General features: G+C 37.5%; 1 protein-coding gene across 2 annotated transcripts in view; it reads left to right on the forward strand.

Annotated features, from left to right (window-relative positions):
• LOC140858105 (uncharacterized) overlaps positions 1-14,522 on the forward strand; it is a 36,174-nt gene that overhangs the window by 15,962 nt on the left and 5,690 nt on the right. For both annotated transcript variants that reach the window (XM_073257660.1, XM_073257659.1), the window contains exons 9-18: positions 1-70; positions 209-312; positions 392-469; positions 673-751; positions 1,576-1,744; positions 2,616-2,686; positions 7,937-8,017; positions 8,103-8,173; positions 12,167-12,263; positions 12,346-12,405. The exon at positions 1-70 is cut by the window's left edge and continues 46 nt beyond it. In XM_073257660.1, the coding sequence (XP_073113761.1) occupies positions 1-70; positions 209-312; positions 392-469; positions 673-751; positions 1,576-1,744; positions 2,616-2,686; positions 7,937-8,017; positions 8,103-8,173; positions 12,167-12,263; positions 12,346-12,405 (880 nt within the window). The remainder of the gene's footprint in view (positions 71-208; positions 313-391; positions 470-672; positions 752-1,575; positions 1,745-2,615; positions 2,687-7,936; positions 8,018-8,102; positions 8,174-12,166; positions 12,264-12,345; positions 12,406-14,522) is intronic.

Below are 14,522 nucleotides of genomic sequence, written 5' to 3' on the forward strand. Positions count from 1 at the left end.
GATCTTATGTTGTGCATTCAATGCTAATGGAACTGTATTTGTCACTGGCAGCTCGGACACATATGCGAGGGTATGCTTAAATATGAATGTCAATAAGTTTGCAATGCTAATTTGGTTTTATCTTGGTTAATATTGGAATGAATACACAATATGGGGCTACTGAGTTCCTCGTGTAGTGAGACTTCATTTATGAGCCTAGTGGTTGCAGGTCTGGAATGCTTGTAAGAGCAACACTGATGATTCTGACCAACCAAATCATGAGATGGATCTTTTATCGGGTCATGAAAATGATGTTAATTATGTGCAATTCAGGTTAGTTGGCGGGGTCGGAAAGCATTTATTTTTCTGCTTATTTATATAGTCTGATCATGGTTGCTTTCTCTTGATTCAGTGGCTGTGCTGTGGCTTCTAGATCATCTACAGCTGATATTCTAAAGGAGGATAATATTCCAAAGTTCAAAAATTCCTGGTTACTTTCTCTCATTTTTGAGTCGCTGTCATTTAATCTACTTATTAGGCATGCATGTGGAAATATATGATAAACAATCCTGCCGAAATTGTGTGAAATACCTATGTAATCGGAAATCTGGTCAATTATTTCATGGTATCTTCCCTCCAATTTCTCTTCCTTTTCAGTCCTGTTTTCAACCTTGGAATATTTAACTTTTGTAGGTTTACCCATGACAACATTGTCACGTGCTCCCGTGATGGCAGTGCAATTATTTGGATTCCAAGATCCCGACGATCTCATGTGAGCACAATTTAACTCAGTAATGTTACTTCTTAGTTTCCTTATTATTCCTTCTAGTTGGATTAGTACGTTTGGTTTCACTATTAGTAGAAAAAAAGGAAACAGATATTCTTGTAGACATTTGAGCAGGACACCAGCTTTTTTTTCTTAGAGCATTTTATGTTTTGTAAGATTGAAACTTTTTTCCTGATTTGGCTTTTTCTTTTTCTGTCTATAAATCTTTTTTCTTGTAGAAGATAGCATTTAGCAGCCAGATCATGCTAATAGTAATCTGATTCATTCTACTATTGTTTCATCGTTGACATTCTGGTTTAATAATTTCTTTATATGATTGGACCTTTCCAATTTCAATTCTTGTTAATTCCTGGGAACTAGATCTATTAATTCATTGGTTGGTTATGCTTGTTAAGATCAAGGTTTTAAATCTCATGGGACGAGGCTGTCCCGATTTTTTCATGGAATAGGACGTGTTGCCATCCCATCCTGTCCTGATACTTGGGATAGAGGATGTCCCAAGATATCTCGATCGGGACATTGGGACGCTAGCGGGACGGTCTTGTCTCGACACATGGGATGGTATCCCATCCCGGTGTCCCGTGGGATGTCTCACTGAGACCTGAATCCTTAGATATTGTGCATTGATTAGAAATCGAAACTTTTGTTTTCCCTTAATTATATGCTTTCACCTGCTTGAAAGTGAGATCACTTATTATGACTTTTTCAGTATAGATGGCTTTTGCATTAGACAGAGATATCTAAAGGTTACATTTTCTATCTTTTGGATTTCCCATGCTATAAGATTTCAGTTTTTTCTTTAATCTTAGGGAAAAGTTGGGCGCTGGACACGTGCTTACCATCTTAAGGTTCCTCCTCCACCTATGCCTCCCCAACCTCCTCGTGGAGGTCCACGTCAGAGATTTCAGCCAACTCCTCGAGGTGTTAATATGATTGTGTGGAGCCTGGATAATCGCTTTGTGCTTGCTGCTATCATGGGTAAGTATGCTGTATTCTTTGTATGTGTCTTTAAGGGCTGAAAAGATGTTTCCAAGAGCATTTAAAACCTCATTCATTTATTGAATATTATTAGTTAAGCATGCATATTTGACTGCAAAGATGGGTCTAATGGCCTAACCAGTGCTCCAGCCTTCTAATAAATGGAAGATGGCCATGTTGTGAAAGATAATTATCTTATTCTATCAGAACCCTATAGTGATCATCTTATACAATCTACATAATTTAAATGACATCTAGTTTTTACATTGGTGTAATCTAATCCACTTTTCTTAGGGCTTCATGTTTGTCTTGGTGATTTTGATCCTAGATTGTGTGCTTTTTTTCCATCTTATATTTCTGTATCTTTTCCTTGTGGGATCAGGCAATTAGTGTCTTCATATTTTGATGCCATAGTGCATTTACAAATGGAAATAAGGAATGCACATCAGTCAGTTCAAGATGCATTTGTACCTATTCAACGGTGGGTAGTTTGATTTGTGGCAAACAATGGTTTTAAAGGGACTACTTCATGAGTCAAATCTTATGAGATATGCTCGTGTTTTCTAATTTAAGCTAGGAAAACCATGCACAAGAAATGAAACATCTTATTACATTCAATACTGTTGTGCTGATTTTGTGGTATTATATGGATCTGCCATCTGGATATATTTAATTGGATTTAAGGGGATTTAGGTGATATTGCTTTTCATGTTGCATTTCTATATTATCTATTGTGTTTGAGGACCTCTCCATTGATAAACATTCTTCAGTTATGTTCTTGGATTTTGTTTTCAATTACGAAGGCTTTAAAGAATTGCTTTGTTTCGTGGTTATCCTATATCATATTCTAACTGTATCATTGTTTCTGTAGACTGCAGAATATGTGTTTGGAATGCTTCTGATGGCAGTTTAGTTCATTCATTGATTGGCCATAGTGAATCAGTAAGTCTTTCAATATTGTAGTGCTTCATGTTGATATGTTTCTTAGCATTGTATCCAGTGATAGATATACCACCTGAATTCTTGTTAACAACACATTTACATTCTTATAGTGATATAGTCTTTCTGTTAGGTTAAGCCATTAGATCTCTTTTAGCCTCTTGCTCACATGCACGCATGCTTGGACATACACATACACCTTCATGCAGCACTCCGTGACATTGCCAACATTTGTCTGAATGTGACTTAAAGTTCGTATCAAACTCAAGCTCTTCTTTTCTTCCTTTTGTTTTTTCCTTCCCTTTTTTTGGGTTTTTTTTTTTTGGGGGGGGGCGGGGGGCGGGTGGGGCTGCGGGGGGCCGAGTTGGTGATAATTTGGTAGTAAGCATGATTGCCTTGTTACACTGAAAGGGTTTTTACATTTTAGAAAGATTTATTAGTGGAGATTTGTCTTCAGGTGAATGATGGTTGCTTAATCTTCTTATCATGGGAGCATTTGAATGAGGCAGTTGTAGGGCTGCAAGTGGGCTCGGCCCCAGCCCGAAATATTTTTTCCAGCTTCAGGCCAGGCTTAGGTTCGAAAGTTTTTGAAAAATTCAGGCTCGAGCTCGACCCGAGCCCGGGCCCAAGTCGGTCGGAACCCAATTAGGCCAGTCCGATTTTTAGCCACATAGCCCGCACCAGCTTCTTCCCTCTTTTCAAAAAATATAAAAAAAAAAACTTCTAAGCCCATCGCCCAATCCCCAGCCCCTACTCTGGTGCTCCTCTCTGATGGACGAGGTCGCTCAAGCCTACTGGGTCTCTGATGACGACCGCCATCGACCACCACTGGGTCTTTGCTAAGGCCTATTGGGTTCCGAATTGTTCCATCCCTGGCAGTGGCTATTGCATGATGAGGACTAGATGAGCAGAAGGGAGCCTGGTTGGAGGTAGTGGCACCATCGAAGGAGGGGAAGGCGATCCAAGGGAGCCTAGTTGGAGGCGGTGGCACCGTCGGAGGAGGGGAAGGCGATCTAGGAGCGCGAGGAGGCGGCGTGTCCAGAGCCAGAGGAGCATTAGGGATACTGGTTGGAGGCCGCCGCTGCCCCACGGAAGGCCGTGGAGGAGGCAGCGGCCTGGAGGAGAAACCTCTGGAAGGGTTGTGACTCACGAGAAAAGGAGCTAGGTCCGCATCAACAAAGGTAAATCTCGGAGCATATGCACGGTGGATAGCTTACAATCGGGAATTTGTGAAATTCAAGGGGTAACATGGCGTGTTATTCATTGTAGGATTTGGGTCCTAATCGGGCTGGATTGCGGACCCAGGCCCGACTCCTAATCAGTCTGGACTTCGGGCCGAGCTCGGGCCCGGGCCGGGCCAAATGTATACCCGATCCCCACCTGTAAGACAAACGGGCTTTATAATTGAGCCCAAGCCCAGTCTGAACTATTTCGGGTCTAGCCCGATCGGGCCGGCTCGAGCCTAGTTCCAGCCCTAGGCAGTTGGCTTTCTACTTGATTGCACATTTTTTGGAGAGTGGGAGGGAGGATCTTTCCTCCCATAGTCTCTTCCATGACGAGGCAATAAAGTGAATTACTTTGTAATGATAGGGATAATGTCTCCAAGTGATTGTGTGGCTGCACGGCAAGCAGCTTAATGATGTGGGAATTGGGCATGTTCCATGAGCAGCTGCTGCTAATGATTCCCGCATTCTGATATTACATGTTGATGTAATGGCAACTGCATGTGATACTAGGATGATGGCACTGCATAATGACATGATGGCATGTGAGTTTCATGCAATATCATAGTAGCATGATCCAACTTTTTATGGTGGCATTTTCTCCAAGTTCTTAATCACCTATTTTTTTTTTTAAGAAGACAAACGTCGTAGGATGATTGTGGCAATTGCCTGTTTTTGTGCTTTAGGAAATGATGCCACCTCTAGGTTGAATTTTGAGTTACCCCCTCATATAATTGTAATATGGAATATTGCAGGGAGATAATTTTGGGGGCTGGTAACTTTCTCACTAGCCATTTATCTTAGCACTCTTTGAGGTTCCCTGAAGCTGATGATAAAGTGAACAGTTTTGAAATGCAGCAAGTTTAAAATTACAGTGTTTCTTTTACATGCACCATGTATGCTATTTTCTGACATTTGGTGTAGTATATATTATATATTTATTTGAACATATCAATAGGCTGATTCCTTTGTGTCATAACTTTGAAAATTGTGAATCCAATGCGTGGATTTCAACTCTTAGGTCATATGAAGGTAGACTAAAGATATGAAGAATCTATCCCTAAAAATCAAGGATTCAAGTGCTGGTTTGGTGATGGTGGACCCAATAGCCTGCATGACTGCAAGGCCATTCAGGTAAAAAGAAACAAAAGAGAGCCTTTTTGGCTTAGTTCCAAGCAGTACCTTAGTTGTAGTAATCTGAGCTGAACCACCAAGGGTGAATACGTTGCTTATCTTAGGGTATTGAGGCATTGTTGTGCCCAATGAGGGCCCTGATCTATCACCATTCAGCTTGGTTGCCATGGACTGGCACCAACCAACATTGAATCTATAGGTTTGCCAAACCAGTATTGGGGCTCCCATCGACGGGTGACTGGCATGGTATAGTATTGGTTCAAACAGTGCTGTGCCGGGGCATACAGAAACAAGGAAAGAGAGGAGAGAGGGATGAAGTGAGGGAGAGGGGGGAAGGAGGGGATAGAGAGGGGGACAGGAGGCTTACCAGTGACGGTGTTGCGGCATCGAAGAGAGGGTAGTGAGCAACACCCTATGGAGAGAAAGATGGAGGGGGGAGGCTTAGCGGTGATGGCACTGTAGCATTGAAGAGGGGGAGCAAGTGGTGCCCCCTCTTTTTTTTTTTTTAATTTTTTGGTTGGGGGAGGGGGGGAGAGAGAGAGAGAGAGAGCTCTCAAATCATTGATTTTTGGAGGGGGTGCATGATATTATAACTGAGTTGACCCAAGTTGCTAAATCATCCCAACTTGGCATTGGTTTGATTTGGTATGGGCTGAACCACCTGGTTCGGGTTGGTTCAGCAATTGTTGATCTGTACCATATGCAGAAGCAATTATTTTGTGGCAAAAAATAGAAAAAAAAATGGTTAATTTAGATAGGTAATATATTATGCATGGGGTAATAATCTTTCCGTGTTTTCGTGAATTAACTTATCTTTACTGGATCCTACAAAATTACTGTTCCACAAACCCTGTTTTCTGCGTACAGTAAGAGCATTACAGTTTAGAATTCATATTCTTAATAAATCTGGAAAATTCTAGGTTCAGTGAGCACTTACAAGTTGCAGTACATGTGAGTTTAGTTTAGACTGATGAGGAAACTATTACAATATATGAGTGGATGGAGTTGTTGATTGGTGGTTCTGATCCTGGTGGGAGGAGGTAGTTGGGTGGATGGTTTGTGCTGCCACTTAGAAAGGTAATTTATGCAGGGTCTGTCTGAGAAAGATGTGATGGAAGTGGACATATATGACCTCACCAAAGAGGTTTTTGACTCTTTTACTCAAAAAGGAAAAAAATGTCATTGGCTTGTTGTCATACAAATAGTTGGGTGTATTGATACATGAGGGAGAAGAAAAATATTTTGGATATCATGTGAAGGATATGAAGAAAGAGATCCCCCACAAATATTACTGTAGTTCATGGCCGAGTCAGATTTCACTTGAATGTGATAACCTTGAAGGTTTTGCATTCTTTATAACGTGATAACCTTAACTAATGCATATTCAGTCTAATTATAACATGCATCCATCAACCATTGGTCTTTAAAATTAAGAATCCAGCTATTTCATGTTTCTTGATGCTACTTGATTAGTTATACTCCGAGCCCAATTCCTTAAAATGAGAAGTATCCTCACATCTCTTCTTTTTGTTCCACCGTAGTCTTCATGGGTATATTTCTTTCAGCCTTCCACTTGTATTGGAGATTCCCTTTTCACCAAGATTGTCTCTGGCCTATGCTTAGATGGATAACATGTTTTATATGGTTATTCTCCGTGTGCTTGATCTTGCCATCTTGACTGGTTCTCTTTCACAGAAACTTTTTCCCCTTACCAGCCAATAATCTGACTCATTTTGTGTTATGCCACAGTTAATTATCAATTTTTCTCTTATGCTACAGTCTTCCTATGTGCTGTCATGTTTTCATGTCTCAGCAGTATGGTTCAAACAACATACTTTTCTGCACTTATTATTACTTTTTAAAAGCTTATTTTGCACTTCTGTTCAGAATGCAAAAATTAAACAACACGATATTGGCACCTCTAAGCATCCTTGGATTTTTTTTTTCCCCAGCAGGCAATATCTATATATGTTTGTCTTATTTTTATTAGATTGGAGATGCTGAAATATTATCTCGGGATATATTCATGACCATGGGTTTTGACTGGACGTCAGATATTTCCTGAGCAAGTCTACCAAAAACTTAATGATGCGTTTGTGGACCACATTAATGAAAATATTATCAGATTATAATTGATAACTAGCAAAGTAGCATTGTTGACGTAATTGTTCTATAGTGACATTGCTAAATGAAAGATAGTTGCGAGCTTGCTTTTTTATTTCTTATGAAAATGGAAACTTATAATAAGACCTAGCAGAAACTCTGTATTTCTTTACATATCGTTGCCATTTCATCTGTTGAATGATATTTATTGAAAGTCGGCTTCTTATACCTTTTGTCATGGCCTGATTTGGTTTTTGAAGGGGCTCCATCTCATATATATCTGAGCACTACACCATCGGTTCTTAAAAAAGCTGATACTAAAGTCTGTTCTACCAGCAAGCTTTTTCATGTGTAGACTGCAACTCTCTCTTGTTTCTTGTGTATCAATGAGAGTTTCAACCTTAATAAACTGTGTAACAGATTTGAATGGTAAATTTGCTAAATAGATGAGCACACACTTGGGATCCCATGAGTTCCTTAGTTTGATAATGACATCAACCATTTCTGATATGCAGCATCAGAAAAATGTTGGATTTAGCTTCACCCATCTGCTTTCCATATACTCCCTCAAAGCTTGCCAATTTTATGCACTTCAAAGAATGAATAGATCTTTACTGTATAAAAGCATTCTCCCACCTGTTTTCCCATCCTGACCTGGCGTAATTATTGTCTTCAACATGTGGATTACTTAAGTGCCAAAGTGACTGTTGATTAGTGCTCATTCTATAAGATGTGCTAAAGGAGATCTTGTTGAAAGATTTCATTCTTTTATGTTCCTTATTGTTTTTTACAGACATTTGTCTTGGATGTGCATCCTTTCAATCCTCGGATAGCTATGAGTGCTGGGTATGATGGAAAGACGATCATCTGGGATGTGAGTTTCTGAGATGGTCTTTCATATTATTGTGTAATTTCATAATTCTTCATGTGTTGAATCCCTTGCTAATTGTTCCTTTTAGATATGGGAGGGCACACCAGTACAGATCTATGAAACTGGACGCTTTAAGTTGGTTGATGGAAAGTTCTCTCCGTAAGTTAGCTGCATTATTTATATATATATATATATATATATATATATATATATATATATATATATATATATATATATATATATATATATATATATATATATATATATATATATATATATATATTATCTTTGTTGATGAGAAGAACCTCATACATTCAAACATTTCATACTTGAATTGTTACTTGTAATGACTTCATTGGTATGTTTTATTTTAGTGTAAAATTTTGATTTTACCATAGCTTGCTTATTTGAATACTCTGTCATTCTTTCAACAAGTTGTGACTTATAGGAATTCGGAGCATCTCAAGATTAAGTTTGGAGTGAGTTTTTTTTTTGGGTTGCCCAGAATGAACCAGTGTGTGGCTTGCTGTATGGTGACAAACACATGAAGGAAGATGCAGTGCTAACATTGGACTGTCCCCAAAGATGAAGCCATATTTAGAATGATAACAGTGACTATCACATCCATTATTGCTTTTGAGATTATTTTCATGGAGGTCCTGTTTTGTCTTCCCTTCCTCTACCAAGCTATATATCATGATGACAAAAACAATCTTCAAATCCATAAGAGCTCTTTCAGTTGAATTCAGGCAGATGGCCTTATTTTTATATGGGCCCCGGTAATTGTACAATTTTCGTGATGAATGTGATCTTGACCCTTGTCACCCTATGGCTTAAGTTCCAAATTTAGGACATAAAAGCCTATTCGAGTTCATTTTCTTTGATTACCTATACTTGAAGACAACTCCCTTGGTATGATTGGTTTGTTCCAGGAAGTGGATTTGTCCAGTTTGATGGATCAATTAAGTATAGAAGTTTTATTGCCTTCAAAAATAAAACACTCATTACTTAGGAACAATAGTAGTCTAGACGATTCTTTTTTTCTTTTCTTTCTTATGTTTCATGATATACTGGGTTTCTGAATTTCTTAGAAATAATTTTGTATTTAGAATCATCTGTCTCTCAACAGCCTCTTACTTGCTGAGTACTGATCAAATCATGCTGTCCATAAAACCAGTTGGAGATTTTTGTGGGTTAATATTCTTGGGACCTTAGTGTACTTAATAATGATCTTTCAACACTCGCCTGTTTTTCTTGAAGAGTACCTAAATCCCTTTGCTTGGAGGGTTCTTCTTTCCATAAGGTTGTCTGCTCTGGCTGTCCATAAAAACATTTAGATTTTTGTGGGCTAATAATATTGGGAATTTAGTGTGCTTGATAATGATCTTTCTACCTTTGTCTGTTTTCTTGAAGAGTACCTGAATCCTTTTGCCTGGATGGTTCTTTATATTAGGTTTTCTATCCACCTTCTCATAAGCTGAATCTTTGGTCATCAGCATTCATCTACTAACCTTTATTTCCTGTTACAAGTTACAACAGCAATAGAGATGGATAAGTATGTAATGACATTCAGAACCCATACTCATTTTCTGTTATTGTGAGTGGCCGCGATGTCGCGTTATGGTAGTGGTCATGGCATTAGAGACACTCCAAGGATCTGAAGTTCTTTGCATCTCTTGCATTCTCCTTGTGTTTCTTGTCAAAATATATCCTATTTTTTCTTTCAAAACTTTGCCCGTCTGTAAAAACAATATGGAAGATGATTTATACTATTTATAATGATAATTTTAATGCATATAGCCTCTCAAAACTGGAAGATAATCATTTTTTGGTGTTCAGGTTCCATTGGCATTATTTTACTTTTTTTGCTCAACATGTATTTTCAATAACTTTTTAATTTTGTCTACCCACATGCATAATACACTGACAAACACAAGTTGCCAGCATCTTTGTTGAGTGAAGGTATCATTCTCACACACACAATCCATAGTTCAATAACTCTCATCAATTTAGATCTCCATGGTCATTTTTTGTGTGATTTGTATAAGGTTAAATCCTATGCTTGAGCATGGATACATATGTCATAATTAACAGAAAAGAAGAGATATAATAACCAGCGTTATTAAAGGCGCTAGATGCAAGGGCCATCGCCTCTATACTCCCTAGGCGAGGCGACAGCCCTCAGGCGCATGCCTTTTCATTGTTCAGATGTGCAATGAGGTGCCCAAGAGGCATAGGATTCCAGCAAGTATTAATTTTTAGTTTCTAAGAAATAGGAAATGTTAGTTATGGTACATAGAAAAGGTTAATTATACTAAATAGAGATTAGAAAGGCATCATTGAAAGTCAAACGGACTTTAAAAACCTACATGAGGCTCTTGGAATAGCCTAAAAAAATCAGAAGGCAAAAGCCGAAGCATCTCCATCAGACTCCATCTCGTCTCGTTGCATAAGAACTACCTCCATCTCATCTCATTGCCTAACACCATTTAAGTCATCTCTCCTCCAATCCTCCTCCTCCTCTTCTTCTTACTTTTCTTCTTCTTCTGACATGCTCTGTTGTGCTCTATTTTTTGACCAGAAAACAGAGCATAATAGAGTACATTAGTTTGCTTCCTAACCTTTTAGTCTTGTTATTCTTCTTCTTCTCCTTCTTCTTTTTCTTCTTCTTACACTATTCTCCATTCTGCTACAGTGAAAAAAGCATTAAACAGAGAAAACATCATTAATCGGGCATTGATGCATCGATATAGTAGACAAAATCACATAACCTTATATCATTAAAAGATATTGATGATTGCAATGAGTGGTTGACTGGAAGAATGAAGTGTGTTCATACAGATGGGAATGATGAACAAGAACAAGTATCGAGTGATAGTGATGATGGTTTGACGTGGGATCTTGTTGCTGAAGCTTCTGGAGCCTATGAGTCTGCTTATTGTACTAGAGTTAGTGTGAAAACATTTTTTAAAGAGGGAGCTTCAGCTTTATTATCAAGGTCAAAGTCTAGTAGACTATCCCAAGTGCAGCTTGTAGATGAATCAGAGGAGGAGACAGATGATGAGTATGAGAAAGATATTGGAGAAGAACAAGAAGAAAATGATGAAGCTGGTTGCTTGATGATAATGATGATGAGGATTAGCCAATAAGAAATTTAGAAAGCACTTATTTGATTATTTTTGGATTAGAGCTAGTTTTTACATGCTGGACTTCTTGCCTATAGCTAGATCTTTTTCTGTTTGTTACTTTAATAATAGGGTGCTACTTTTTACTTGCTTGAATTCTTGCCTATAGTAGTTTTTTGTTTTTCTGTTTTTGGTGCCTGACTTCTCTCAGGCGCATGCCTGTGCCTTGCGCTTAGGCTCTAGGGACCCCTTGCGCCTAAAGCCTTTAACAACATTGATAATAACTACGATAGGAGAAAAGGGTAACATGATGATGATTTGTCAATTATTTTGGAGAGAAGTGAAGATGTTATGGAAACTTCCTGCAGCTGTTACATGTTTTTTTTGGGGTATAATTTTAGTTGTTGTAGTCATCTGTGATTTGACCTCCCCCAACCATCATATAGATGCTTCTTCGAGCTTAAATGTTGAACTAGATATTCATATATAAAATTACCATTTTTTGGGGTATAATTTTAGTTAGTTGTTGCAGTCATCTGTGATCTGACCTCCCTCAACCATCATATAGATGCTTATTCGAGCTTAAATGTTGAACTAGATATTCATATATAAAATTACTATCCTTTCATCAGTTATCAGTAATTAAAGCTTGAGCCATCATTAAAGTTCAGTTAAATGAATCGGGAAGTTAATGGTGCAATATTTGTTGAGTAGTCTAGTTGCAATTGCTTTGTATTTTTATATGTTAATTAGATTTATTAAGTACTGAATTTGTCCTGTAATGACTGGTTTAGTGGTCAGCAGAAAGAGAAGTGCTCTTGGTTCCCTTTGGTTTATTTCGAACATTGGATTTAAATTATTTAATTTTATTTTTCATTTGCTTTTCTGGTGTTACGTCAGCCATTTTGTTGTGGAATAAATATGTTAATATCAATTTAATTATTGCGGGCAGTCTCATAATCAGTTATTTTAACATATGCTGCTTAATTGTGAGGTTTGACTTTTGTCCTTTTCTATTTTAACCCAGGGATGGGACATCAATTGTTCTCTCAGATGAAGTTGGACAAATATTTATAATCGCCACTGGGCAAGGGGAGTCTCAGAAGGATGCGAAATACGATCAGGTATAAACATGATATCAGCTGATATATTCTTTTAGTATCATGCATGCAAGACTATGGTACTCATTATCTTCTGTTGTTACAGTTTTTCCTTGGAGATTATCGCCCCCTTATCCAAGATACTCATGGAAATGTTTTAGATCAGGTTTGTTAGCATTATTATGTTTCTCAATATAAATTTGCAGGATTTTTAAATAGATATATCTCTCATTATATAGATATAGAAACATTTTCTTTGGGTCATATGAGTATTGTGGCCTCAAAGTGATAAATTTCTAATCTACCATAGAGTCGATGTTGATATTAGGTTGTGTTTGCATTTGCATGAAATTTTGAAGGTGATAAAAGATACTTTATTTCTTGAAAATTTACATTGACTTCGGTGAAATTTTAAGGAACATTTAGATTAATAAAGTAAAATATCAATCCAAAAAAATATTCTTTTGAAGTCAGATTTTCTTGCATACTAGAGCTCTTCTCTTTGCTGATTTGTATGCTGACTTAGTTGTATATTATCTGTATCTAAAATATTGATTTGATGAAATATCTATATTACATTTCAATTGCTTTTTCTTTCCATTTTATGCCTATTTTAAAATTAATGAAGGTTGTGTCTCTGCATAACAGAACTGGTTGATGCTATTTACCATCCTTCTCCTTGTTTTAACCACAGTCAAACTCTTATTTGGTGACCATAAGTAGGCCAAAGCTCATCCTGTGAACTTCCATCACCAGATACTTTAATCTTCTTTTTCAATATTTTTTTGCATCTATAATTCCTCATCACCTAACCAACCCAATCTAGGTCAGAGCCCTCCATCCTATTTCCATTTATTCTATAAATATGTTTGCAGATTTTGATTCTTGTTGTTTGAGAGTAAGAAAATGACTGCAGAACCGGCGGACATTACTTTATTTCTAGAATTGAATGTGCTGATTGATCAGATGTTCCTTATAACATTGCACATGATATTTCCATTGCTGTTATTAGAATTTATAACTATAAACTAGTGTTATTTTGATTAGGATCTCTATTATTGTTATTGGGATTTCAAACAGGAAGTGGATATGAGCATCTGGTATGTAGGGGATTAAAAAATTTATCCTCCAGGGCAAGGTATTGGCATTATCACCAATAGAGAAAATTTCAAAATTTACGTGACAAAAATATATGGATTATAGGTTTATATGCTTATCTTTGTTAAAGAAGTACAACAGATACCTTATGTTTAAGATAATAGAGGGTTTTCATCATACTTGCCAGTAATTCAAGAAAGATATATTTTGAAACAGAAAAAAAAATCCATGGTAACCAATCTCATAAAAATCATCAATTTCCAATGATCTTTGTGTTAATCTCATACTTAAATCTGCCTAACATAAAGAAATATATGAAAAGGGTTAATGACATACAATGCTACAACATTGCATATAAAAAATATAAAAATACAATGCAATAGCATTGGATTACTTAGGGTCTTATGAACAAACATATGAAAAGGGAATTAAATATTAGAACTAATTTTGTAATATAAAACAAAACAACTATCTGAAGAAAACATGATTATATAGGTAAACTTATTTACCTTTTCTCTTTTTGCTTTGAAACTAGAGCCATCTCTCTCTCTCTCTCTCTCTCTCTCTCTCTCTCACAGGTACTCTTCCCCTTCTTTCTGGCTGATGCACCTCCACCCTTTCTCTTGATTAGTGCCCAATTTTTTGCTCTCTTTCTCTCTCTCTCAATTACTCTACTTTCCCCTTCTTTTGCATTGGTGCACCTCCATCCTCTCTCATGATTAGCGTCCAACTCTTTTTACTCTCTCTCTCTCCTTCCCCACTCTATCATTTGCCACACCCCTTATACTGGTCCAATCCTCTTTCTTGATTAGCACCCAACATTCAACTACCAAAACTCTTTGCTAATTTGGTTTCTCTCTTTTTTTTTTTTTTTTATTCGAAGGAGTCTTGTGATTGGCCACTGGATGAGATTGACGTGTAAAAGAAGTGATGAGAAGCAAGAAAATTGGCTGCATGAAAGGGCATCATGGGTCATATCTGAAAATAGAAAATAGAGGGTGCTCACATGTCAGCTCCTTGGGGGCCGTGGTGCCTCCTGGCTCTGTCCCTGCATCTTGATAATTGTTCGAGTTCACCTGGTTTGTGATAGCAAGTATTGCCTCCCCTGAATTGATGCATTAGATCACAGGGTTTTCCTGTGTTAGGAGGCTCATAGCTGTGCAAGGAAGATGAGAGAGAGAGAGA

This window comes from Elaeis guineensis, chromosome 5, assembly GCF_000442705.2.
Source record: "Elaeis guineensis isolate ETL-2024a chromosome 5, EG11, whole genome shotgun sequence".
Taxonomy (NCBI): domain Eukaryota; kingdom Viridiplantae; phylum Streptophyta; class Magnoliopsida; order Arecales; family Arecaceae; genus Elaeis; species Elaeis guineensis.